This window comes from Galendromus occidentalis, unplaced genomic scaffold, assembly GCF_000255335.2.
Source record: "Galendromus occidentalis unplaced genomic scaffold, Mocc_1.1 scf7180000077516, whole genome shotgun sequence".
Taxonomy (NCBI): domain Eukaryota; kingdom Metazoa; phylum Arthropoda; class Arachnida; order Mesostigmata; family Phytoseiidae; genus Galendromus; species Galendromus occidentalis.
This window is the reverse complement of record NW_003805504.1, coordinates 13356-38694: the sequence shown is the minus strand read 5'-3', so window position 1 is coordinate 38694 and position 25339 is coordinate 13356. Positions and strand designations below refer to the sequence as shown.

The 25339-nt window shown below is 51.9% G+C and overlaps 1 protein-coding gene across 1 annotated transcript; it reads right to left on the bottom strand.

Annotated features, from left to right (window-relative positions):
* Positions 1–24621: 24621 nt before the first annotated feature.
* Positions 24622–25122, bottom strand: LOC108864785 (uncharacterized). The gene has a single exon (XM_018640997.1). It carries the CDS (start codon positions 25120–25122, stop codon positions 24622–24624), a length of 501 nt encoding a protein of 166 aa, XP_018496513.1.
* Positions 25123–25339: the final 217 nt, after the last annotated feature.

Sequence of the window (25339 nt, the reverse complement as noted above, 5' to 3'; positions counted from 1 at the left end):
AAGGAGTCGGAGGCTGGAATTCCGCCTCCCAGAATGAAAGTTTTCTGGGATGGGAGACGAAACTGGTTCCTCAGCCGAAGTATGCTTCGCTTCGGGGGACAAAGTTCCAGGGGGGGAAATATCGTAATCGGAAATATTCGTTGTCTAATTATTGTTGTCGATTTATTTCAAATTGTCATTAGTCGAAGAAGGCTTATTTTGCTCTCCTAGAACGGGTGAGCCAAGCGGGAGATTCGTCCCAGACGCATTGACCTCTGTATTCAGCGAACCTCAAGGGCTTCTCTCGAATTGAAGAACTGGGTCGGGCTGGCCAAAGGACGCGATTGAGCGATCCACTCGGGGCTTCATTCCAACGCAGAAAACCGATTCCGGCATTCTTCTCCGCGTCTGGAGTTCTCCGGACCGGTTGTGTTTCAAAATTGTACGGAACGACTGGCCACTCTCGACTTCAACTCAAAGTGACATGGATGATTCTCACGGTTTCCCGATTTCTTCCGCAACTTCCGCATGAGGATTGGCAGCTTCCATGGTCGGAGGCGAGTAGTCTCAGGACTCAGGACCTCCGACTGTCCGCGAATCCCATGGATATGATTCGAGCGTTCGCCGTTAGAAATATGGGTTTGTAGATATTTATTTTGGTGAATCTTATCTGCAGAACTTAGATCACTTGATTCTTCACGGACCCTAATTGAGGATGGCAGTCTGCTCCGCCTTCTGGATACTGTCTGAGGATCTAGACATGAGCGACCTCCAATGCCTTCTCGAGCTCTGCGATCTTCACCCGTGCTGCCTGGTATTCCTGGTAGAGCCCGTAGAACTTCAAGGCGAATTCTCGGAAGTCCCTGTCCTCCTCATCTTCAATGTGTCCCTCGCGACCACGATCCAGGCGAGCAGCCTGAGCCCGTCCTGCATTGGGCGTGTTTAACTTGCGCTTCCGCCCCGCTGTTGGTTCTGACTGGCTATCCAGCCTGGCGGCATACGTGCCCAACTCGAGAGAACGATTCCCGCCCGGTAAGGAAACGGGCTGGTTGTGGGTCGCTGGAACGGTCCCCGGAATCGGCTGCTCTTCATCGGATCGCGGGAGGTCCCGAGAGTCTGGCACATCCGACGAATGGTATTCACTCATCATTTCGCTGCTGTCCGCTGGGGAAGGCACCTCGGCAGTGTTATCGTCGCGACTGTCTCGATTCGGAGGTCACGAACTTTATATACGAAAGAGAGCTCCTTCTAAATTCCGAGCCCTCTCCGAAGATGAACCCCGAAGGTGAGACTGCGGGTACTCACTGGGCGCCTCTCCCCGATCACTCGCAGCAAGCAAGGCTCCCGCTGAACCAGTGAAACAACCAATAAGGCTATGAGGAGAGGGCAGAGATCTTCTCGATTGTGCGGAGTTGATCTCGGATTCCGCTCATCAGTTTACGACTAGGGTCTTTAATCGCTAGTCTCTAATCGCAGTGATCAGTTCTCTCGGGGCACCCAAGCTCATTCTTCATGGGTGCTCCTTTCCGTTTTTCCAAGTCGAACGATATTGTTCTAGGCATTTGTATCAGTCTGAGCACGGGTACGTCGATACCGGATCTCGTTCGGCATCTAAGAAAGTTTCGTAGAACCTCCCTGTATCATCCATTGAGTCGGAGAATCCAGTCAGGTTTCTGTGACACGTAATCGGATACCCAGCTTTCTGAGGATGCTCGATGGATCCCTCCCATCCCAGTTGAACGGGGGGAAGCTAGAAAAAAAACATCCTCCATCGGCAACAAGCTCGAGGACAGGAGAAGAACTCGAATGTCGGATGATGCATCTTGTGTCAGTTTTCAATGAGCAGAGAAGATGAGGGAATGGGGTGGACGGAAAACAAAAGCGGTCGTGGACGACTCGGTTAGTCGCGAAATCCCAGGGGAGAAAGAGAAACTTCGCGCCTTCACTCACTGAACATATGACAACTTCCCCCCACTTACAGAGAGCAAGTCGAGTGGCTGCTCCATTAAAACATGAACGTTTATTCGCTTGTTATAAATATATCATATTATAAGAGTATAAACAGTGTCACCCATATTTACATGCTATCGCATCGATTCTGATCTTGGGGCACAATACACGCACATTGAAGGTGAGTCTCCTCGTAAGGAGTGATTCGGCTTCAGAAGCCTGACATACCACTCGTGCAGCTTCTTGGAAGTTTCGCGGTACCGCCTCCTCCCGACTCGATCGAGACGAGCGGTCTCAGTCCGTGCGTATACAGTCGAGGAGGCTCCCTGCTTCCGCCCTCTCCTCGACGTGGGCGCCTCGTCCAGTGTCCGGAAGTGTTCCCTCACGTCCGACGATACGTCCGAGAAAAGCGGCTCGTCCCGTATTAGCGCTGGCAGCTCGTAAAAATCAAAGTTCTCCTAACCATCGACGCGCGAGACGACGCGGACGTTACCCGCGTTTAGGTCTTGCGCACGATTCGCGGCTGGGAAGTTCCCGTCCAAGATTGCTTTCCCTGTCGGTAGCAGGATCTCAGGCGACCAGAACAGCGGTCGAGTGGCGACCAAATCGTCGGAGAAGGCTTGAGCTTTGCTGAGTACGGCACATATGTGTGTGTGTGTGGTTAATTTTACAACCGGATATTGGCGATCGGATCGTGAAAGTTTCGTACTCCAAGCACAGGTCGAGCAAGACTCCAACCAAGCGGAGTGCAGTGGGAAACCTCTCGGAAACCCAGAAAGTATCTTATTGTGGGCGAGTGTCCCTTATACGCCCAGAATCATATCTCCCCATACTCCTCAATCGCTGAAGCCTGTTACCTTCAAACATACGGCTTTGGGAAAAACTCATTGCTGGTTCTCGTTTTACGCCATCGGTTTCGAGGGAGGAGAGAGACGCGATCTTCGGCTGACGGTAGGGGGATGAAAACCTGCCTTAGTATCTAGAAGCCACAGCCACGGACATTGGATCCCGCGATAATGTCCATGCATCGAAGCTTGGGCGATATTCTGGAGAGAGAGCCACACTTACTCTCCGAACATGACCAGAATTGATCATTACTACCTTAGCTTCATGTGAGACCACCAGATCAATCTGTCATAGGAAGAGGAGAAGACTCGAAAAATGATTGATGAAAAAAATAATTCCGCATGTGATGACCCCGAGGCTCCTTCCACCAAACATATGACAAATATGTCGCACCTCTGAGGGAGGAATACTCAAGCCTCTGGTCCATCCGATTGTTTCTCTATTCGCCGGGTTTAGGAAACTTGGTCACGAAGGCGGGAAAGTCGAAAGGGCGGGACCGCCAGTTGGGCGGAATGCCAGTTGAGCGGGGGCCATGTGGGCGAAGAGCCGATTCGACGAAATCCCTTTGGGTGACGAGCCTCACTGGCGGGGTGCCCTTCGAAAATCAGAAGAGTAATATCGGAATTACTCCGTGCTCCACGCTACGAAAGAGACACTTCGCGACTCGATAGCTCTTCTCGATTATGAATGAAGAATCTTCTCGGAAAAAAACTGAAGTCTAGCACAGCTACCCACGATTCATCTTCGAGAACAATGAAAACCCGCGCCGAATATGAACGAAATCGATCGGCGGCTCCCCGTTTGCTCTCCAGTTTCGCAAACGGCGAGTCGATTTCTTCGCGGGATCGTCAGGCATTAGGTCGCGAAGTGCCTCGTCCGTCCCGCGAGGGACGAAGTACACTGATCCTACCCTTCCCCCCCCCGCCGAGCTTGGAGACATTTTCGCCTCTAAATTACTGAACTCGCTGAGCGCCCGACGCGGATTCTTTCAGATCAATTAAGAACTGATTCGAGCTAATGATGCACATGGCGCGAGATTCCGTTCTGTGCTCGGCCCAGTCCAATCTCTGATTTTGAAGATCTGATTTTGTACTTTCGAAATTGCATCGGTTGTTGCACCCTCCCTATTGCGTTCGCCCGAACATTTCTTTCCTGGAATACGGTCGCTTCATTTTCTAGGAGGGGTCGGTAACTCTCGATGGTCTCCACTAGAACAACGAGCCGCTCGCTTTTCAGCTCGCACATTTCGGAGAGCAATAATTGGGGAAATCTCCCGCCGCCGCAACTTCGACTGCGTTTCGGAATAGGGAATAGGGATCGAGGGCCACCCGTGGTTCTCCTGAAGCTCGGATAGCGGTCTCAATCTTATGCCGGTCTCTTGTGCCGCTCGTCTCGTAATTAGCGGTTCCCACAGAGGCTCCGGTGGGTGGGCGCTCGACGATCCGAATGCTTCGCGCTCGATCATCACCAGTCATCAGAGGAGCCACTCGATGATGATCGCTAATCACAGAGTGAATATCTAGTAAGAATGTGCAAAAATCATCCGATCATCCTGAAATACCTTCCTTTGTTCCAGAGAGTATCTATTCCGCTAGTGAATGCGCTTTCTGTCTTGCCGATAATGATTATATTCGTTCAAACCAGCCATTAGCTTCATCATCGATGGATTAGTCACGGAGCCGCCAGATGACTTCGGGGTCGTTCGAGTGTGATTGCCTGAGAACTTCAGCACCGCGTCGTCGCGGATATATGCATGATACGTTACATGAACGGCTTCCAGGATCGGACTTATCGCGGAGGAGATGCGCCGCATGAACGAATACGTGAATTATAATCTATGTTGTAGACCAGCGGGGATCAGTGAGAACAGCTAATGAGATCTCGTCAATCAGCTGTTCAATCAAAGAACCCGAATCTTGGTCACGTGCGACCATTAACCGCGCGAGAGCGACCCGCGGCGTCCCTCTGATAGAGTCAAGGCCGCGCCTCCCGATGATTCTTTCAAATCGGGATTTTCTCTTGGAAAACGTGCAGGACCTGCTCACCGGGGAAACCGATCATCATCGAAGATGACCGATCATTACGCATTACGAGCGCAATGTGCTGAGGTGCCAAAGCGCAGCATTCCGCGCCCGGGGCGAGCCGGGGTCGCAAGACAAATTGATCTGCTCACACAATGGACAACGAATCAAGCGGACCTTCCGGTATGCTTCAATGATCAATGATCATGATCATCTCGGAGATGAGGCGGCGGCAAGTTCATTGAAGGATTATGAATCTGTAGCACTAGTCCATTTTCGTAAAGACTGGTAAAGGGAGCCGGGAAAAATGTTGAAGTCGATAAATTCACTGCATATCCCCCACCAGTGTGTATGCACCGGGTTAGGATACGCTGTACGTGAAATATAAATTATCTGCTGCGAAACCGCGGAAAATGTTCGAGCCATCTAACGTATGCCCGATAGAGTCTTCGAAAAAGAGTTTAGTTCCCCTAATGTTTTCACTGAATTAAGCTATGAACGCACCGCCCTCCGAGCTCGCAGAACCCAGATTTAATTGACATTCTTCCCCTCCAGAAAACCTGCCCCATACCATGGCCAACCACATCGGCGAAGACGATCACCTTTTGGGTGATCAAGTTCGCTCTGAGATTATCTCTCAAGGAATGTTCTACCAGAGCAAGCGACAACGTCTCTCTGAGGGTCAGATCGGCTTGCATAGTCAAGGTCTGGAAACCTCTATCACGGATTCTCCATGCCGCGGACCATAGCACGCATGTTCTCACGGAACCTAATTTTTACGCAGCGAACCATCAGAGCCTCTTATCATGAGCAGCCTCACGGAAGCGGAATAAGAGTTTCTCTCATCATGATATGCTAGAGATTAGTCGGAAGAATTTCGTTTGATGTACAATTTGTTTATTTATTAAGATCTCGATCAGCTTACTAACACTGATCGTCTATCGTTTCGACCACTTTATGCCTATTATGAACATTTTAAAAGGAGGGGGGAGGGACCTAAAGCGAGCGTGTCAGCCTTGCCCGCGGGGAATCTTCTCTGACCACCCCGAGCGCCCTCGTGAGAATCTGCGACCGCGCCCGCACTACTCTGTATCGATCCTGTAGCTCCCCATACCTATCGGCAAGCTCATCAAAGCCCTCTCGAAGCCTAGTTTCGTATTCTTTCTTCTTGTCCCGGCTTGAGCGGGCGATTTCAGCCTGCTTGGTATCGGGCACACCTAGCTTCCGCTTCCGCCCCGCATTCGATTTCGGCTTTTTCTTCAGAAGATCTGCGTATGACCGTAAGTCTTGGGGTTCCCACCTGTCAGCCGGATTGCCGTAAGCCTCTGTGGAAACGAATGCGAGGTTCTCGATCCGACCGTCTTCGTCGGACCGTTGCGAAAGACGGGAGTCCGGCGTTCCCGGTGGAGAATATTGGTTCGTCATATAAATTCTATAACTACGTGAGAACTCGAAGATTGACTCTTCGGAACTGCCTCCAATTCACAAGTCCAGTGCTTATATACGATGTCCGAGTCTTCGATTTCACCTCGAGCGCTCGAGTGCGGTGACCATGGGTTCAAATTCCTCATGCTCTCGCTCGCCGCATCTGCTCTCGAATTCCGACGCTTTTTGAGAGGACATCGTGGCAAATACTCGAGAGAATCAAAGTTCCTCAACTTGATCTTTCGAATTTCAGTCATGCGCAAGACGGAATTCTGGTGTCTGACTATACACGGAAAAATTCCGCTCTCTTTAGTGAGCTGGGCTCTCGTAGAGAGGCGTCAAGTTGTGCATAGGGCTAGCATATGAACTGGAATCGCTGTTTTGCTGTAAGGTGTCGATTGCCCGCATTCCGGAAATGCATATTGGACTCAGATCTCGAGGGAGAGGAAAATATTTGGGGCCGTTTATTTGGACGAGTCGAGAGCTTCCTCCTAGTTTGGAAGCTCGAGCTTATCACCGGAAGCGGTTCTCCTAGAGTTCCGAGGCCGACCTTGTGACACGACGTTGTGAATGTTCAGTCGGTCGCGGACGTCGGAGTATGGTCCAACTTAGACCCAAGTGATCTCATGATGACCGCGCCGAGAGCACCCCGAATATCTGGAAGTCGCACAGCGAAATTGCGATGCGGAATGGGGAACACTCGATTTCGTGCCGTCCCCGTGCGATTGAATCGGAGATATTCCTTCTGACTTGTTGAAGCCTCAGGTCGTCGGAGACTCCGCGCCGACCGCTGCGCGAGTGTGCCGTCCTGCATTCACGATGAGGTCATTGTATGTATAGTGGGAAACTGATGGTTCTCCCTGGGGAACAGCCCGTGGAAATGATGCTGAGCCCCTTCAAGGATAAGCCGGGATGGATGTGCATGTGAGAAGCATTCCTCTCTATAGGCTACCGGACACAGAGAAGTCGGAGGGTTAGGTAATTACGGATCTTTATTCAGCAGACTCGCTGTCAGGATGTGTCTTCGTCAACCATCAGTCAATGAATGTTTTTTTCTTCGTTTTTATCCTCGATAATCTGCTACTTGAATGCCCTCTACACTCAAGAATTGGCCCTACTCCCACTCGAATTATGACGCGCCATCACACATTGTTACATTCGGCCTCGCTATCTGTGCTTTCCTCCTGGGGAGCTACCGTTAAATACCTTTCTACATGACAAGAACAGTTCACTCGATTGCTTTGTCAGCCCGGGTTCAAGTACCCTGGAATCCCGACCATAGGGAACGTCTCGTATAGGGAGCTTCTCGTATAAGGAACCCCACGTATAGGGAACTCTCCGTATAAGGAACCCGGCCTATAGGGAACTTCCCGTTTAAGGAACCCCGCCTATAGGGAACCTCCCGTATAAGGAACCCCACGTATAGGGAACTTTCCGTATAAGGAAACTGGGGAAGTTCCCTTTTGGCAAAGTTTCTCATACAGAGAGTCCCTTAGGATGGGGTTCCTTATACGGGGAGTTCCCTATAGGCCAGGTTCCCTATACGGGAACTTCCCTATAGGCGAGGTTCCCTATACGGGAAGTTCTCTATGAGTAGGGTTCCTTATACGGGAAGTTCCCTATAGGCGAGGTTCCCTATGCGGGAAGTTCCCTATAGGCGAGGTTCCCTATACGGGAAGTTCCCTATAGGCGAGGTTCCCTATACGGGAAGTTCCCTATAGGCGAGGTTCCCTATACGGGAAGTTCACTATAGGCGAGGTTCCCTATACGGGAAGTTCCCTATAGACGAGGTTCCCTATACGGGAAGCTCTCTATGAGTAGGGTTCCTTATACGGAAAGCTCCCTATACGGTGCCCATTTCCGCATTCTTCCGGTTCCTTATGGTCGGGATTTTAGGATATATTTCACGAGAACGCCCGCGTCGGTTTTTCGTTCATCATAGTCACCATCAGCCTCGATGGGTATTGCGAAAGGCGCGAATCTGACCGCCCTCCCCGATGATAGCTCCCCGGTAATATTCCGGCTGTTCTTCCGGCCAAACGAGGATCAGTCGATGTTCCTGCCCCAGCGGACTCCTGTACTGTCGCCTGTTCCCGCAGAGGTTGTTCAGCTCGCTCGCTAACAGGTGATAACGCGGTCCTCCCATGATTTCTGTTCACGTTCGATCTTCCACACCGTCGCGTTCGTGCAAGAGACCGCTCAAAGGATGCTACCCAGTGATCCCGATTTTCCCTACTCTCTTCCATTTCACTTCGCTCATCCCGTCAAACCTGACTGCACGACACGAACCAACCCCTCGCCTACCTACCTTCGGACGGTCGTCCTCGGCTTCTGCTTCGGATATTTCCCTACATAATGGCGTGACCATCGGCCCACGAAACTTTGGCTGTCAATTATTGTTAGTTGGTTGGCCAGTCTGCCGCGGCAATCGACTCACAACAAGGACGTCCTCAACTCTGGATATGAGACAATACGGAGAGCGAAACGAGCGTTCGCCTCGATACCGTGACCCTGGAAGCTGTCCGTAAACACAGCGCCTCGCCCGCATATGGTATTGCGAAGCGTCATATGAGCAATGGGTCTCCGAAATGGCCCGCAAGCCTGTCCCTGCGATGGCCACTGTGTCGTAGCATTGCTGTGATAGACCACCGATTCCGGGACCGTAGGCTGTGCTCACTCTTGCTGACAACGATCAAGTTGACAAGGATCGAGTGCCTTCACCTGGTCGCATATGAAGTGAAGGAGGAGGGAAAAGAGAGAAGCATGCGACCTTCGGTGGCCTAGCATGCGGACAGACGCACCAGGCCGATTTCGTCTTCCTCATGCTCTCATGTCAAACGAAACTCGGCTCCCAGCGCATTCGTCTGGCGGCCTAGAGCGGCCCGCCATACTGACAGACGGAACGTACCAATCGCGTGGAAACGAAGCACGCCCCCGCTCGGATTGACTACAAACAACGCCGTGCAACCTGATAAGGCGGCCCGGGACGCGAGTCGGGGCTGCGGCCGGAGTTTGGAACTCCATGAGTGACGTTTCACCGTAACTTCTCTCCGAAAGCTATTGCAGATCGCTTCGAGAGTTCCGAATAAACCTTTCAGTTCTAGCTCCGGCGGCGGTCTTGATAAGCCGGATGAGCGTTGACGCCTGCAGCGATATCGTCACCGATGCGGGAGAGTCTGCGGGAAAGCGCTCGTAGCAGGTCGACGTACCTCACGTTGGAGAATGGGCGATGAATCCGGCGTGCTTGGACGGATCTCGGAGTGGGGACAACAAGTCCTCGAAGGAGCTCGAGAGACTCAAGTTTCGAATCGGGGGGAATTAGTGTGGTAGTCGGGAACCGACAGAAGTTTGCCGATCAATTCTCGCCGTCGATGAATGTCACGCTCCGACGATACTGGCCTTTCTGGATCCTCAATCCTCTCAGTCGCGGATCGGCTTGGGCTTTCGAGGGATACACGAGAGGAGGTGAGATGCCGCAAGAGACGGAGGGAATGCCGGATTCAATTTGAGCTCGTGATTGCTCTCATGTCGACCGGAAGCCGGATGTCACTGAAGACCATGAGGGCGGCAGAGCAGACGAATTGTAGGATTTTAGAAGAGGTTTCCCTCTGACCCGCGATAGATTACTGACTCTTTCCATTGACAGACCATCGATGATCTGACGAAACAAGGTAGGGAATGATGATGATGATCCCGGACGGGGAATGCCGATCTGAACTCCGACGAAGGTAAATTCCGTCACAACACATTCGCGGCAATCTTCGTCACCTTATATACTCAGTCAGGTGAATCCTGAGGCGTGATCCACGTCAGAATATCCACGTCTGAGCTTCGCTGCACAACTCCACGAGTCTAGTCTCCTCGGTCCGCGTAGAAACCTCGAGACTATAGGTCTCTAGCCGGCTTGCGCCGTTCATCCGGACACGCCAACTAAGGAGGGAGATGTTGTTGATTGCGACGAACGGTTCCATAATTCTCTATTGGAGTCGTCGTGTACGTCAATGAAGTAGTTCCTCCGTAGCTTCTGACAAGGAAACATTTTCAGCTCTTCTGTAGAACACAACATAGAATGTTTGTATACGCCGATGATGTTGAGTTCATTGAAACGATCCGATGTCCCTCCGACATGCTGAACAACTCCCGCCTATAAAGAGATAAACTTGAAATATTGTCTGAGTATGGCGATGTTTCCCGGGAACTAAATGCGGTAGCCGCGCTCGCGATAAACCTGCAAATCGTTGGATCGGTAGTGACTGAATCGGAGTGATAAAAAAAGCGAGGGCAGAATGCTAAACGGAAAGCGCGACAGCGAGTGACTTTTCGCAAGGAGAGGACTGTCGGAGCCTCCTGGAGCATACAGTGAAACGTCTCCTGGAATCGAAACCGGTGTCAGATGTCTTGTCTGCGTCGAAAGCCTCAGACTAGTATCGGAATGGGGCTGCGATGGTTCCGGAGATGGCGAGCATGAAGAGACATTTGCCGACTTTCATGTTTCCGACCCGGTTCTCTTCCCGACCGCATCTGTGCCTCCAGATATTGGGGCGGATTCCGGGGTCAAAGGAAGGGAAAATGTCACACAGTCTTCAAGGAAACGCAGTCAGCCACCTCAATTCGATTCCATAAAAAAGCCTGCGGAGGTAATGCGAACGGAGGTGAACAATACAATAGATGATGTTGCACAACTCAAGCCGACTGTCGTGAAAGGAGCAAATGAGGAATTCCCCGTGTCTCATGAGCTTTCGCTCTTAATGGTCGATGGGAAACAGGCGCAGAGTCTCTGCGATGTTCCCCGATGGCCGTCTGTTGCAGTGGTGGCGCGGGCACACGAGGAACGAACGACTGGGTCGCGAATCGTCGGAGGGTTGTCACTGGGGAGGCGCCGCCATTCGGTCTGCGTTCGACGCATGCTCGCCTCAAGAGCATGGTGTGCATTCTGGAACATCACGTACCAACTCTCCTACAGAGCCTGGCGAGTCGACGAGTCCACCGAATAGGAGCTCGATCGCGAGAAGCGGAGGATCCAGTACCAAATCCGACAGCTTCCCGGGCTCCGTTCAGATTCCGTGAAACAGACTATGGGGTTTTCGAGCGACGGAAACACGTCGAGGCGATTCTTCGCCCATAGCCGAGTGACTTCTCTGAGCACTGGAATCGATCATCAGCTCCGTAGAAGGTTGACTACGATTCTAGATGTGATAAATTGAAATGTTCCCGTTTATGGCGCAAAATTTGGTTATTACTCCCGAGATTCGCGTCAGAGAGTACGGCTGCTATCATATGCGGATCCTATGCCCAGAGCTTTGAGTGAAGAAGCCCGAGAGGCTAGCGACGAAGGTTTCAAAGGATGTCGACTCGGGCAACACAGACGGCTGGCGACTAATTGTGATGTCGTGAATGTGCTCCTTGTTTCTCTCACTTCGAAATTCCTCTGGTGCTAGCTCTCGATGTGAAAACGTCTTATCCAGGCTCCACTCACCGGTTCAATATCATTATTCGTGCTCCAAACATCGGGATTCCTCATCCTCCGCGCAGGAGCAGAGACAGACGTCTACGCGGACGACCTGGCCCTGGTAATATCGGTAACGGAAGTGCAGAATGTCAGGGAGATAGCCGATTTCGCCCTCGACGGCATATTTCGGTGGATGAGAAGGAATCAACTCGCCATAGAGAGCATGCAGAGAAATGCGAGGCGGTTATTGCGTCAGTTTACCAAACATTACGATCGACGGCCGCCAGGTTAGTATTCGGGAGTCGGCTCGATACCAAGGGTCTGGCTGGAGCACCACCACCCCAATGTGGACCACGTCAGGACAAGAGCCGCAAAGGCGATGAAGGATTGCCCTGGACAGAACGAAGAGGATCCTCGCGCTGAGAGTGGCAAGGGCTAAGAGAAAGTCCCCACTGCCGCCCCCCAGGTCATAGCTGCCAAGCTCCCGTACGATCTACGGGTCAGGGTTGAGGATGCTGTGTTCGAGCGAGGATACACAGAGATCGGACAGAGTGGCCGGTGGGGAGTCTTCCAGGTGCGACAAGGCGACGCCGGCGCCGTGCATGAATGGCGGGGAAGATGGTACAGAATCGAGGGGGGGCTCCGGCTTCTTGGCAAGCCGGGCAATACCTGGAATCTCAGCGAGGGTTGGCCGCGAACACGGCACTCTGACATACCCTCTGCCCCAACTTCTTTTGGGCCATGGTTCCTTCATGGAGTACCTATACCGATTCAGGATCGCGAGCAGCCCTGCGACTGTGACGCAGACGCCGACGGGGCCCACACCTTAGAAAGGTGCGCGAACTTGGAATTGGTGAAGACCGTCTACTGAAGGTACTTTGGCGGTGCGGCCGTCATCATCATCGGCGGCCTTGCCAAGGCCATGCCCCGAGACCGACATCAGGTGAAGCTCGTCAGCCGCCACGCAATCACCGTGATAGACTGCGAGGTTCACATGCTGCGGCCTCTGCGGGGAGCTCTGAGTCCCTGCGGCCCCTCCCGATCAGTCGGAAGGAAGCTAACGGAGCACGTAGCGAGAGTTCGTCCCGGTACCCTCCGCGAACACCTGAATAATCGCGTATTTCCTGTTTCTGGCGATAAAGAAAGTCCACACGAGTGGCTTGATTCGAAGTGACTGGCGTTTATGTAAGATGTGATGTGATTTTCACTCGACGGTCGAGGTCTCTCCGGAGGACGGGAGACCCTTTCTCAATTCAGGTACCCGGAGGGCGCCTCGCTCAAGTCTCTCTCAGCGGTGCGTCTCTTTCTCAGTGTCTGAGTCGGCCAATGAAACATTGGAAGACAATCGCATCGTTTGATCCGAGGGGTGTGATGTCAGACACTCATTATCGCTTGAAGGAATTCATCCGTCACATCAACCAATTTCTTTGGCTCGGACCCTCCTCAATGTTGCCTCGTCTACTGTGCAAGGCGGGAACTGTAAAAGCGCCTTCTCATTTCCCTGCTTATTGAGACACCAGCCTCTACTATGAATGATATATGTCTTTTCAACAGATATCGATGAGCCAAGTCTATGTAGAATTGTAGGGACTTTCTCAACATGTGCGAATAATTCTCTAGCATGATTTGATTATGATGAGGGATGAAAGGAAAAGCGTATGGGTGAATTTCAGCGATGTTCTCCGGCTAGTGTTAATATGTATAGGACCTTATACGGCGTCAGTAATTCTACGACGATACTAACTCCGAGTGTCATCCCCCTACTAATAGAGCGCGACTGTCCGTGATCGCAAAAGTCTTCAGTCGCGCTTTGTTAGTAGGGGGATCGTGGAAATTGACCACACGGCACATTCGACATGGTGCTTCGATCTCCAGCACATGCGAACATCGATGCTTGTCTCCGGGACAGTGGAGGATTCATTCACCGCTTCGGACCTCATCGTGGCAGTTCGAAAAGCGAGCTACTCCTTTATCGGTACCCCGAGGAATGATGTGACGGGATGGTCAAGCAGTCAGCTGGCGTCGGAGCAAATAATAATTTCGTTCGATTTTTGGGCTTCTGTAAGTGGTCTCGAGCCACCTCGGTGGTTTCTCGGGAAGGAGTTCAAAAATAACGGAGGGTCATCAAAAGATCTGATGGCTCTGCGATCCGCGTGGCTGAGATCAGCAGAGTCCATTCCCGTCATGATACACCTAATACAATCGAATCTCGTAGATACGTTGCCTCGACTCGCGTCAACTTCGTACTTTCGCCATTCTTTCCGGTCCTGCCTACGGAGCGTTTTTCTTCACGAATTCAGACCCGGAAAACGCGAATTCTGCGCTGGAGAACCTCAGCGAAAGTCGAAGAGCGAGACTTGAGGTCCTGATCTTACTTCATCGCAGATTCTGATCGCATTCGCATGCATGTCGCGAAGTCGAAACCTCGATGTGATCACCGATCACGTTGGCGTGGAGGGAAAACAAACTTTGAAGGTGGCGGCAGAGAACTCCCATCGGTGCTCGTTTGACGTTGCGGGAGGGAAGAATCGGTCTGCTTCAGTGAATTCGACGAGACCCTGGAGCTCAGATTCTCGGGATGGCTCCCTCTCCTACTGTGAACCTGAGGCCAGATTCCACGCGGAAGAGACAGTCGATCAGTCTGGAGATCAAGTTAGACATAGTCAGGCGTCATGACGCAGGCGGAAGAGCTCGATCAATCACTCCGTCGCTTAGGATGCCTCGTAGCACGGTTTCCTCAATGATCCGAGATCATCAGCGGATAAGGGACCTCGTGAAGGACGATGTCTTCGTTGTGGATGAAGGCATAATCAGCGAAAAACGTCACCGCCTGTTCGATGAAATGGAAGAGCTGTGTGGATGAAGACAGCTTTCGAGAATCGAGTCCCGTTGACAACGGAGCCCATACAGGCGGAAGCACGCTGCTTGTTCGTGGTTCTGAAGCAGAAATACGAAGGGGAAGGCGATTTCTAATCCGGAGCAAGCAACGGATGGTTTATGAGATTCGAACACCGTCGCGGCTTAGAATTCGAGGTGAGATCGCTTTAGCCGACCGCAGAGCAGCTCTGATGTGAGTATGCTACCGGCCCTGAAGGAACTCATCGAGAGCGAGGGATTCCTTCCCAAACAAACCTTCATGCCTGGCTCCAAGAGCGTCAAGGATCGATTGACTTTCTTGTTTCTAGGAGTGGATTGTCAGGGCGACTTCAAGCTGAAGCCTACTGGTCTACAAGTCACAGTACCCGAGAGAACCCCGGTTCATTCCGATAGAGGACCTTCCGGTCGTGTGGGCTCCAAACCCAAAAGCTCAGAGAGCGTACTTGACGCTCACATTCAAGCGAGCTGCGGTCACGTTTGAGTTCGTGCAGAGGATATCCATCCGAGATCTCTGGAAGGATTTCAAAGTCTCCGAAGCCGTTGGGAGAAACATTAGTCACCGCAAGCAAAGATCTGGATGAGGAAGTCTTCGATCATTTACTCGAGTCCGATGTGAAGCTGCCTCCAACTTGCGAATTGATGAGTCGTGACCCCGTCGACAATGTCCACGGAGAGAGTGCAGTTGAAGAAGGACATGAGGGGGAGGAGTTCAGCACAAAGAAATACCTGAACGAACAAGCTCTGACGAAGCTTCAAGAAATAGATCCTGATCCCGAAAGCTACTGAAACCTTCCGATCGTGCCGGCGGCTCTCCTGGAGCGTAGGAGGATGGTGCAGTCGAGGTGATACCTGTGAAGAAGGTCTCCGAAGCTTGCCGTCACTGCTGAGGATCGGAAACAACGGCGGACAGAGGCCACCGGAGTCTGACTTTCCGACGAGCTCGCTCTGATCTCCGACCATCAGCCCCAGCAATCATCGGATACTATGCAGACATTCGTGCTTTCCGGTGAGAACGAAATTATAGGCCGCTAATGCTGGACATATTGATGTTTCGCCTAAAGAATAGCAGCTTCATCTAGATCCCTCCCTGCCTATCGGGAGTTCTGTCAGCGCTCCGAGAACTCTCCTCCCCCCTCCAGGCCTCAACTTAGAGTTCATTGTGGCTTGTCGCTAACGATGTCGGTCCCTTCCTGGAATTAATGGAACATTGAGTCGACTCCGTACGATACGTGCGATTTCGTTCACGAAGCGCGAGGTTATTCCTAGCTGAATGATTCCCCTGATGATTGCTCGATCTGAGGGACTCATCATAGATAGGCGATGATCGGTAGACGACTAGGGCGTGATGTCGAGGGGATATTTCCCGCAATAGCTATCGAAATGACGGCAGAGCCCCCTTGAAACTTCCCGATGCGCATAGGCCCTTTCGAGTTTATCACTGAGGCTCGATTGTCGACCTCATGCTCCGCTGATTGACATTTGTTTGAATTTCCTTGGTGGGTACTCACTCACAGTGATACCACAGAGACAACCTTAGATGGCCCGGAGTCACCTACCTGAGATAAACTGGGGCCAACATTCCCGCGAGCACAGCGAAATTCATAAATGGCCCCGAGGCTCACGTCCACCAAAAAGCTGTAAGATTCCTCTCCACATTCAGGAAAGAGGAGTCAAGCGTGTGCTCCATATGGGTACTCGTTTATTCACTGATTCTAAATATCTGAATCCCTGCGAGCTAATAGTTTGATTTCATTGCACAGAAACTGCAAATCGAGGGCGCGGTCTCTCGGAGAGACGGATATTTCTCGAGCAGGCGGACGTATCGGGCGTGGAGTTTCTTGAAGGTTTTTCGGAAGCGCCTCAACCTCGCTCGATCGAGGCGAATGGCCTCGGCCCGTGCGTATTCCAGCTTTTCCGTTCTCCGCTGCCGTCTTGCCCGCACTTTGGACTTCTCGTGCAATACGCAGGCGTATCTTCGCGTGTCCGGCGCTTCCTCCGGGAAAATGGGCTCGTCCTGTAGCGCAGCCTGCGGCTCGTAATGATCGAGCTGCTCTAATCCATCGATTCGAGGAGCTGTACGGTCCTCGGCGGGGAACGGACACACTTCGCTGCTGGGAAGCTATCATCAAAGACTTCTCCGCCGTCCGGCAACAGACTTCCAGGCGACCAGGGCAGAGGTCGGCAGGCTATCAAGTCGTCAGAGAAGGCTTGAGCCTCCTCGAGGACAAAGGCTGGGGCATCTGAGGTGGCGTAGTCCATACTGCAATTATTGGATACTGCGAACGATGTCCGTAAGTCTCCCAGTCACGAATGTTTTTGGTCTGTGATTACTCCGGTTATATGCGAAGTTGAATGCCACTCGGACTGTGAACTCTCGCCTTGAAAAGCTCTCTCAGTGTCTGAGTGCTAACTGAGCAGCCGGCGCGGATTCCGAAGAACTAATTAAGAGTTGCTCTCACCTCACTGCTGAAACTTCTCTCCGGTAATCGCGCGAGGTGCTTGGGTTCTGACTCACCGAGTGGGATTCCGGAATTCGTCGATCGGCTCGTAAAACCATGTTGACTCCTTCCGATTGAGCTTCTTAGACTCGTGCCCGACCCCGATCTTCGCGAGGGGTGCTGCTTGATTTTGAGCTAGGGTTGGTCTCTTCTCGGATGCCTTGACGATAAGAGCAATAAATTCGAAATTTTCTACTCCTCTGCCCGCACATTTCGGGGAGCGAACGAACATTTCTTCGGCGGCCCAGAGTTCGCGAAATCAAATTATCGATTAACATGATATGGATCGTACCCCTAATGCTCCTTCTGCTGCTGCCTCTGTTGAGGCAAGGTGGCCTTCGCCGATTAGAACATCTTGTGCGGAGTATCGCGACCAGAGGATCCGACAGCGGATCGGAGACCGTGAGGATACTTGAGATTGTTCTTGGGCTGGATCACCGGAAGCGGCGGTTTTTTCCCCATACGCGCCTCTTGCACTCTCTCCGTCGTCGGACCGATAGGCAGACAGGGTTATTCAATGACTCCTTCTTTAGGGGTCAATTCCTGATGCGCACTCGGTGTGGGAGCAAACCATGGACTCAGATGCGGTGAGAGCCACTCAATGTCGAAACGTAGATTCTGAATTTCTGCCAGTCGTTGCCAAATATCGAGAGAGAAGTCTGCGGGATGATTCGGGATCAGACTACCTAGAGGTTGTGCCGTTATCGCTGTTCCCGGATCCGGATCTCGCTTGATCTACACGCAGTGCTACGATGAGACCAAGCTCCTCCGTGAATTTTCTACGCGCATCGGTTTCCCTCGGTTCTCTGCTTGCTCGCTCTTCCACGGAGGATCCACTGCGATCCGCGCGGTGTGCCGGAGTCAAAAGGAATAGGAAAGATCGAATCGAATCCAATCCGGTCAGCTGAAGGGACCGACATCGTAGATGTCGACAATCTGCGGGAAACTCGCTGATAGCACGTCGCTCCGCACATTCTACAAAGATGTAGCATGTCTGAGTGAACGGGGTGACGGTTAGCGTCTCAATAGTCATCATATATCGATGCGGATGTGGTCGAGCTCTCCCTATACCTCGCGGGGCCCTCTGGGCCATACTGCGATCGAAGAAAAATGGAGCCGGATCCTCGCGGCGTACCTTATGTCAGCCGCCATGGTCGGGGCATTGTTACACTTGAGACTTCACTGGCCGAGGCTCTGAATATGTCAATGTTGACTCCTGAACGAGGTTGGGGGCAATCGTCGGAGTGGGGCCAGTGGGACCCTTTCCGGAGCACAGAAAATGGTTCGAGCACCGTTCCTGGGAGTTCCTGTGGTATATTCGAGACGACGTTCGACGCCGAGGGCGCGGCCGACGGGACGTAGGCATTTCTGCGGTACTCCGCGTCGACAGCGAGAGTTGTATAAATTTCTCGCTCAGATGACCCGCCAAACCATTGGTGCCACGCATGACTCGGCTTACCGCTAAAGTGCGACTCGCGCAGCTGTCTTCCCTGCTGCTGCGCGGTTAGCTCTGATGTTAACCCTTCGCATTGTGGTGGTGGGGTTGCTCCATCGATTCGAGCCTCCGCACAGAATCAACCACCTTCATCTTCTCAAGAATTCGATTTCGTTCTGGAGCTCGAAGAAGTTATCTCGCGCAATCAAATCAACAAACGGAGAAATCATCTTCGGAAATTTTCGAAAAATAACCAAAACTAATCATCATGCCTTACCAAAACTGGACCGATCGAATCGATCTCGCTCTGGGCGATGATAGTTGGGTTGATGTCCAAGCTCTTAGACATCTTCTGAGGACGTTGATGACCGTCAATCCTAGGATTACGGCATCTCGTGATGCGTTGAATAACGCTTACACAGAATTGATGATGGGCGGTGTTTCAATTGTTTCGAAACAATTGCGTTTTCCGGAAAATGTCCGGTATTTTCATCTCTGACGTACTCCTTGGCCGCGCCTTCTGTCAGCCGTTCATTCGATTACCTGTGCTGAAACGCGCGGTAATGTCAGAAATGACTACGGTAGTATGAGTGGCGGTGCTGGCGGTGCAGTACTTGCCGACTCTCAAGAGATGTCTCATATTGTGAGAAGATTCATGGTGCTCACTGATGAGGTTCGCGTATCCATAGGTATGGGATACGGATCTTTCACTAGAGACACATTTGAGTCAATGTTTCATCTATCGTGGCAAGGTGGCGCCGACATGATGATCGACGCACTACGTGGTAGTGGACAAGAGCCAATCATGGCTTCTTATGTGCCAGATGCTCTCGATCTAGCTGCACAACCTGTTGTGAACCAACAAGCTGAGGTTCAACAACACCTTGATCAAAATCAAGGGACACAATGACTAGAATACCGCGATCCTCACAGATCTACAAGCGGTGAGTCATCGGAATCCGATACTATCGTATTCCTTTCATGCGACAATGACGATTGTTAGTCAATGTCTTTAATTTCTCTTTGTATTCTTTTAAAAAGGTTAAACATTTCCCTTCATAATCAATCGGAGACCCTCTCGGACCTCATATCGGAATCCAAAATCAGACGCAGCGGATGAAATTATTGATCTGGACCCTTTATCTTGCTCGTGTGAAAAAGGTGAACGAAGTGCCGATGTCGACCGCCGCAACCACTCAACTCGGATGTTTAGGTCTGGAGAGGATCCGACCTCTCCTCTGACACGCGTTGTATGATCATAAGAGGCAGAATCCTGAACCCCGAGGCAGTCAGAGAGAAAACCTCCTGGGCTCTAAGCCTCAAACAGTGCTGAGTGAGATGGACGACCTAAAGGACTCTCCGGAAATGTCAGCCTCCCAGCTGTCTCCTGGCTCCGGAGAAGACAGTCAGGGAGCGAGAGTCGCGTCGGATTCGAGCGACGTGTACCTCGACCAAGCGCGCACCTTGAAGGTCCTGAGAGATTTTGAGGCTCTCCTCAGGCAAAAGACACGATCGAAGGCGGGACGGAAACGCAAATCCGACGAACCCGTAACCAGACAGGCTGCGATCGCTCGCTTGAGTCGCAGCAAGAAGAAGAGGTACGAGGATGAGCTCGAGGCGGGCGTCGAGGAGCTCCACGGCAGATGTGAGGAGCTCATGGCGGAGCTCAAGGAAGTCCAAATGACTAGGGAACAGCTCGAGAAGGAGCTAGAGGCGATCTGGAGCGATCCCTGAGGAGGAGAGCTCCCCGCCTCGAGAGCTGATCGTCCCGGACTTCGGGCGGGCATTATGCTCACACAATGATTATTATATATGTAGGTTGTGTAGGTAATGTAGGTTATGTAGCTCATGTAGATTATGTAGATTATGTAGATTATGTAGATTATGTAGATTATGTAGATTATGTAGATTATGTAGATTATGTAGATTATGTAGATTATGTAGATTATGTAGGTTATTTAGGTTTGTAGGTTGTGTAGGTAATGTAGGTAGTTTGTAGTCATGATATCTGTAATTCGATTGAAAGCTCAATAAATCCCTAATGGATGAGTCGCAATTTATCGCTCGTTGAAGATCTGAGAGTCACATTCCGTTCTCGTCGTCCGACCCGTGATGGTCGAGGACGAAGGAGGTCCGCAATGTTGACATATAGGTTGATTACGGATCCTGACTCCGTGGAGTCAGCGGATCCACAGGGAGCTGAAGCTTGGCAGTCGTTCGTCCTTCTCGTCCATAATTTCTTGTGGAATACAAGAGCTGAAAACTACGCTCTCCTGGGTTCAGAACGTGCACGGAAGCTTCCAATTATTCGGGTGTCGGATGAGCATCAATCTTCTCTACCTCCATAGCCGTCACGACCACTTCCCTCAGACTCTCGGCGCAAAGAGTGACGAGCATGGAGAAAGGTTCCACCAGGACATAAGCACGATGTAAGAGAGATACCAGGGAAGAGGGAAACCCCTGTGATGGCAGATTCCTGCTAGAACCTTCTGCGGGTAGCCCCTGATCGACCGCAATCGCCCACGTCTTCCTCCGTCGGTTCCGATTCACCGATTTCGAGCGTTGGTAGGCTCGGATGTGTCAGGTGTTCCCAGTGTTTTTTGAGAATTAAAAGTGAATGGATCATCCGATCATGCTCTTTGTCCCAGGATGTTCGTATTCGAGTTTGCTTCGGAAATGTCATGGGCAAACAGGTTCAAAGGGAATATTTTCTGTGTCAACTCTCGGTGAAGAGGCCATCCACGTTTTCAAGCCACTTTTTAAGTTCGATGGACTCCAGTTCACGGACTAGTGCTTCGAATCACACAAAATTTCGCCAGAGATTGACCCACTCTACATGTTCGGTCACATTTTCATGGACCTGGCTCATCGTAGAGCAGGGAAGGGAAATTAAAGGCAAAAATCACGAATGTCCTGGAAATTGAATCTACAGAAAAACAAGACTTGATACGGGAAAAATATTGTCAGATTCGGAATCTACAGCCTCCATTTACCCAAGCCTCGCTATCACCCTCACTCTCGGGCGAAAAAACTCGTTTTTGTCGGACTGTTTAATGAAGTTTTCATGCCTATCCTGTCTCAGCGTGATCGAGCGATAACATGCTGTCCTTGATTCTCTTCCTCATACCTCCCTCCTTCGCCAAGCCGCCTTCAAATGCGGTCTCCGTGGAGCGTGAAAAGTTCAATCGGCGTAACAATACAAGCGGTGAGTCATTGATCGCTCCCGCGACAAACGATTCTCCATGCCATCGATGAGGTCCATACACGACGACATGAATTATTGTGTTTCTTCCAGAATGCATAACGGCAAGGAGAACTGTGCTGGGCGCCTGTCTAAAGGTAGAGCCCTACCTGCAACCATCTTCCGCAACTCCATCGGCGCAGGAGTCCCACTGAGATTCATCGTCCGCTACTTTGAAAATCCCGGGACCGTCGCATGTGCTCTCGCTACAGAGCCTCATTTTCCCCTCGCGGCAAACGCTGTTTCGACACTGAACTTCGAGAAGACAAGCTGATCAGCGACATTGCATCACTGTCGACGAAGCTTTCGTCCACACGCCCCGACTGTTCTCTGGACATCGTCACACTCCCAATGTTCACACGTGAATGCAAAGAAGTGAATGACACCCTGATTTCCAAGAGCGATGAACTGACGTGGTCGACCAGAGCCACGCCAGTCGACAGATGGTACTCAATGGATGCTTCTCTTTCACGAACCCTAGAATCGCGAATGCGTGCGTTAAAATCCATTGCCAGAGGAGAGTGGCAACTTTTTTAGGAACAAAAATGAGCATCCCACGTTCCGGGACCGCCCACGATCCCTCCCTCGGCACACGGAGTGCCCGGCCAGCAACGTCGAGCCTCAAGACACCCGTTCAAAGGACGTGGACGGCGAGAGAGGTCCCTTCTATGCCTTCGAGCCCACCGCCTCTGGGTCGTCGCGGCTCAACACCCCAATTGGTCCGGCCCCCCGCTCAGGCTCTCGGTCAGAATCCCGGCCACTGAGGCTTCAGGCGTCTTCCCCCCGGGCCCCGAGCGCACCGAGAGAACGCTCTCAAGCCTACCTGGCCGACAGGATCGCCGGTGCCATCGAGCAATTCCACAAAGTGAAACAGGCCCGACCGCCCGCGCGGAACAGGAACCGGAGAAACCGAGGGAAACCGATGCCCGTAGAAAATTCACGGAAGAGCTTGGTCTCATCGTAGCATGGCGTGTAGATCAAGCGAGATCCGGATCCGGGAACAGCGATACCTCTAGGTAGTCTGATCCCGAATCATCCCGCAGACTTCTCCCTCAATATTTGGCAACGACCAACGACTAGCAGAAATTCATCATCTACGTTTCGACATTGAGCGGCTCTCACTACATCTGAGTCGATGGTTTGCTCCCACACCGAGTGCGCATCAAGAATTGACCCACAAAGAAGGAGTCATTGAATAACCCTGTCTGCCTATCGGTCCGACGACGGAGAGAGTGCAAGAGGCGCGTATGGGGAAAAAAACCGCCGCTTCCGGTGATCCAGCCCAAGAACAATCTCAAGTATCCTCACGGTCTCCGATCCGCTGTCGGATCCTCTGGTCGCGATACTCCGCACAAGATGTTCAAATCGGCGAAGGCCACCTTGCCTCAACAGAGGCAGCAGCAGAAGGAGCATCTGGGGAACGATCCATATCATGTTAATCGATAATTTGATTTCGCGAACTCTGGGCCGCCGAAGAAATGTTCGTTCGCTCCCCGAAATGTGCGGGCAGAGGAGTAGAAAATTTCGAATTTATTGCCCTTATCGTCAAGGCATCCGAGAAGAGACCAACCCTAGCACAAAATCTAGCAGCACCCCTCGCGAAGATCGGGGTCGGGCACGAGTCTAAGAAGCTCAATCGGAAGGTGTCAAAATGGTTTTACGAGCCGATCGACGAATTCCGGAATCCCACTCGGTGAGTCAGAACCCAAGCACCTCGCGCGATTACCGGAGAGAAGTTTCAGCAGTGAGGTGAGAGCAACTCTTAATTAGTTCTTCGGAATCCGCGCCGGCTGCTCAGTTAGCACTCAGACACTGAGAGAGCTTTTCAAGGCGAGAGTTCACAGTCCGAGTGGCATTCAACTTCGCATATAACCGGAGTAATCACAGACCAAAAACATTCGTGACTGGGAGACTTACGGACATCGTTCGCAGTATCCAATAATTGCAGTATGGACTACGCCACCTCAGATGCCCCAGCCTTTGTCCTCGAGGAGGCTCAAGCCTTCTCTGACGACTTGATAGCCGCCGACCTCTGCCCTTGTCGCCTGGAAGTCTGCTGCCGGACGGCGGAGAAGTCTTTGATGATAGCTTCCCAGCAGCGAAGTGCGTCCCGTTCCCCGCCGAGGACCGCACAGCTCCTCGAATCGATGGATTAGAGCAGCTCGATCATCACGAGCCGCAGGCTGCGCTACGGGACGAGCCCATTTTCCCGGAGGAAGCGCCGGACACGCGAAGATACGCCTGCGTATTGCACGAGAAGTCCAGAGTGCGGGCAAGAAGGCAGCGGAGAACGGAAAAGCTGGAATACGCACGGGCCGAGGCCGTTCGCCTCGATCGGGCGAGGTTGAGGCACTTCCGAAAAACCTTCAAGAAACTCCACGCCCGATACGTCCGCCTGCTCGAGAAATATCCGTCTCTCCGAGAGACCGCGCCCTCGATTTGCAGTTTTTGTGCAATGAAATCAAACTATTAGCTCGCAGGAATTCAGATGTTTAGAATCAGTGAATAAACGATAACCCATATGGAGCACACGCTTGACTATTTTCCTGAATGTGGAGAGGAAATTTCGCTGTGCTCGCGGGAATGTTGGCCCCAGTATAGTCTTAGGTATCACTGAGTGAGCACCCACCAAGGAAATTCAAACAAATGTCAATCAGCGGAGCATGAGGTCGACAATCGCGGTCCACGACGACTCGGCCGCGGGGACAACTCGGCCACTACGACAACTCGGCCACGATGGAGGTTCAGCTGGTTTGGCGTAGACTGGGGGACGAACTTCGAAGGAAGACTCGACTCGATTTGCTTTGAATCAGTGCCTCTCATGACTTCATAAGAAGCTGTCAATTATCTGTTGAAGGTAGAGCGGTCACTTTCACAACGAAGTTCCGAGGATTCATCTCTCAAGGATTCATTTTGTATGTGTGGGTAACGCCTCTCATGGTCTCTGTTAAGGTATTCGTGTCCCTATTTCCGAGGATGCGCAGAATCTTTTGGTCGTTCTCGACGTACTTATTCTTCTTGCCCTCCGAGGTATGCCCAGCTGTGTATCGTTCCAAGTCGGCATCTTTGCTATGCTGTACGCTACGGATCCCGTCGAAGAAGTTCAATATGCCAGGATGTTCGACGCGGAATCGGCGTTGGAGACTTCTATGAGCTGCCTCCGCGTAATTGTTGGTGCGACTGTCCCCTCGCAGTGTGCGCTCAGAAACCGTCCACATAGAGACTCGAAACAAAGGGTCCCGTCGTGCCAGCGAACCGTCGTTGTGAACTCGAAGACGACCAATGTGCGTGTCTTCGAAGTAGTCCAGGACTGGTTGCAACTCATCTGGCAATTCGTTTCGGAGCTCTCTGAGAGCGTCCTCGAGCCTTTCCGGGGGAACGACTGCGAGTGCGGAGATCATTTTGGCCTTCAGTTCGACGTCTGCATTTCGTTCTGCTGTGCTCGAAAGGAACCGAGCCAAGAGCTCATCCCATCACAAATTTTTATCCAATCCATCGCGAACCGATATATCGAAAAGCCACCTTCGTGGCCGAGTTGTCGTAGTCGCCGAGAAGTCGTAGCGGCCGAGTTGTCCCCACGGCCGAGATGTCGCGGTCCGCGACGATCGAGCCTCAGTT

Coding starts and splice junctions, on each gene's coding strand:
- LOC108864785 (XM_018640997.1), bottom strand. CDS start 25,122: ATGATCTCCGCACTCGCAGTCGTTCCCCCGGAAAGGCTCGAGGACGCT.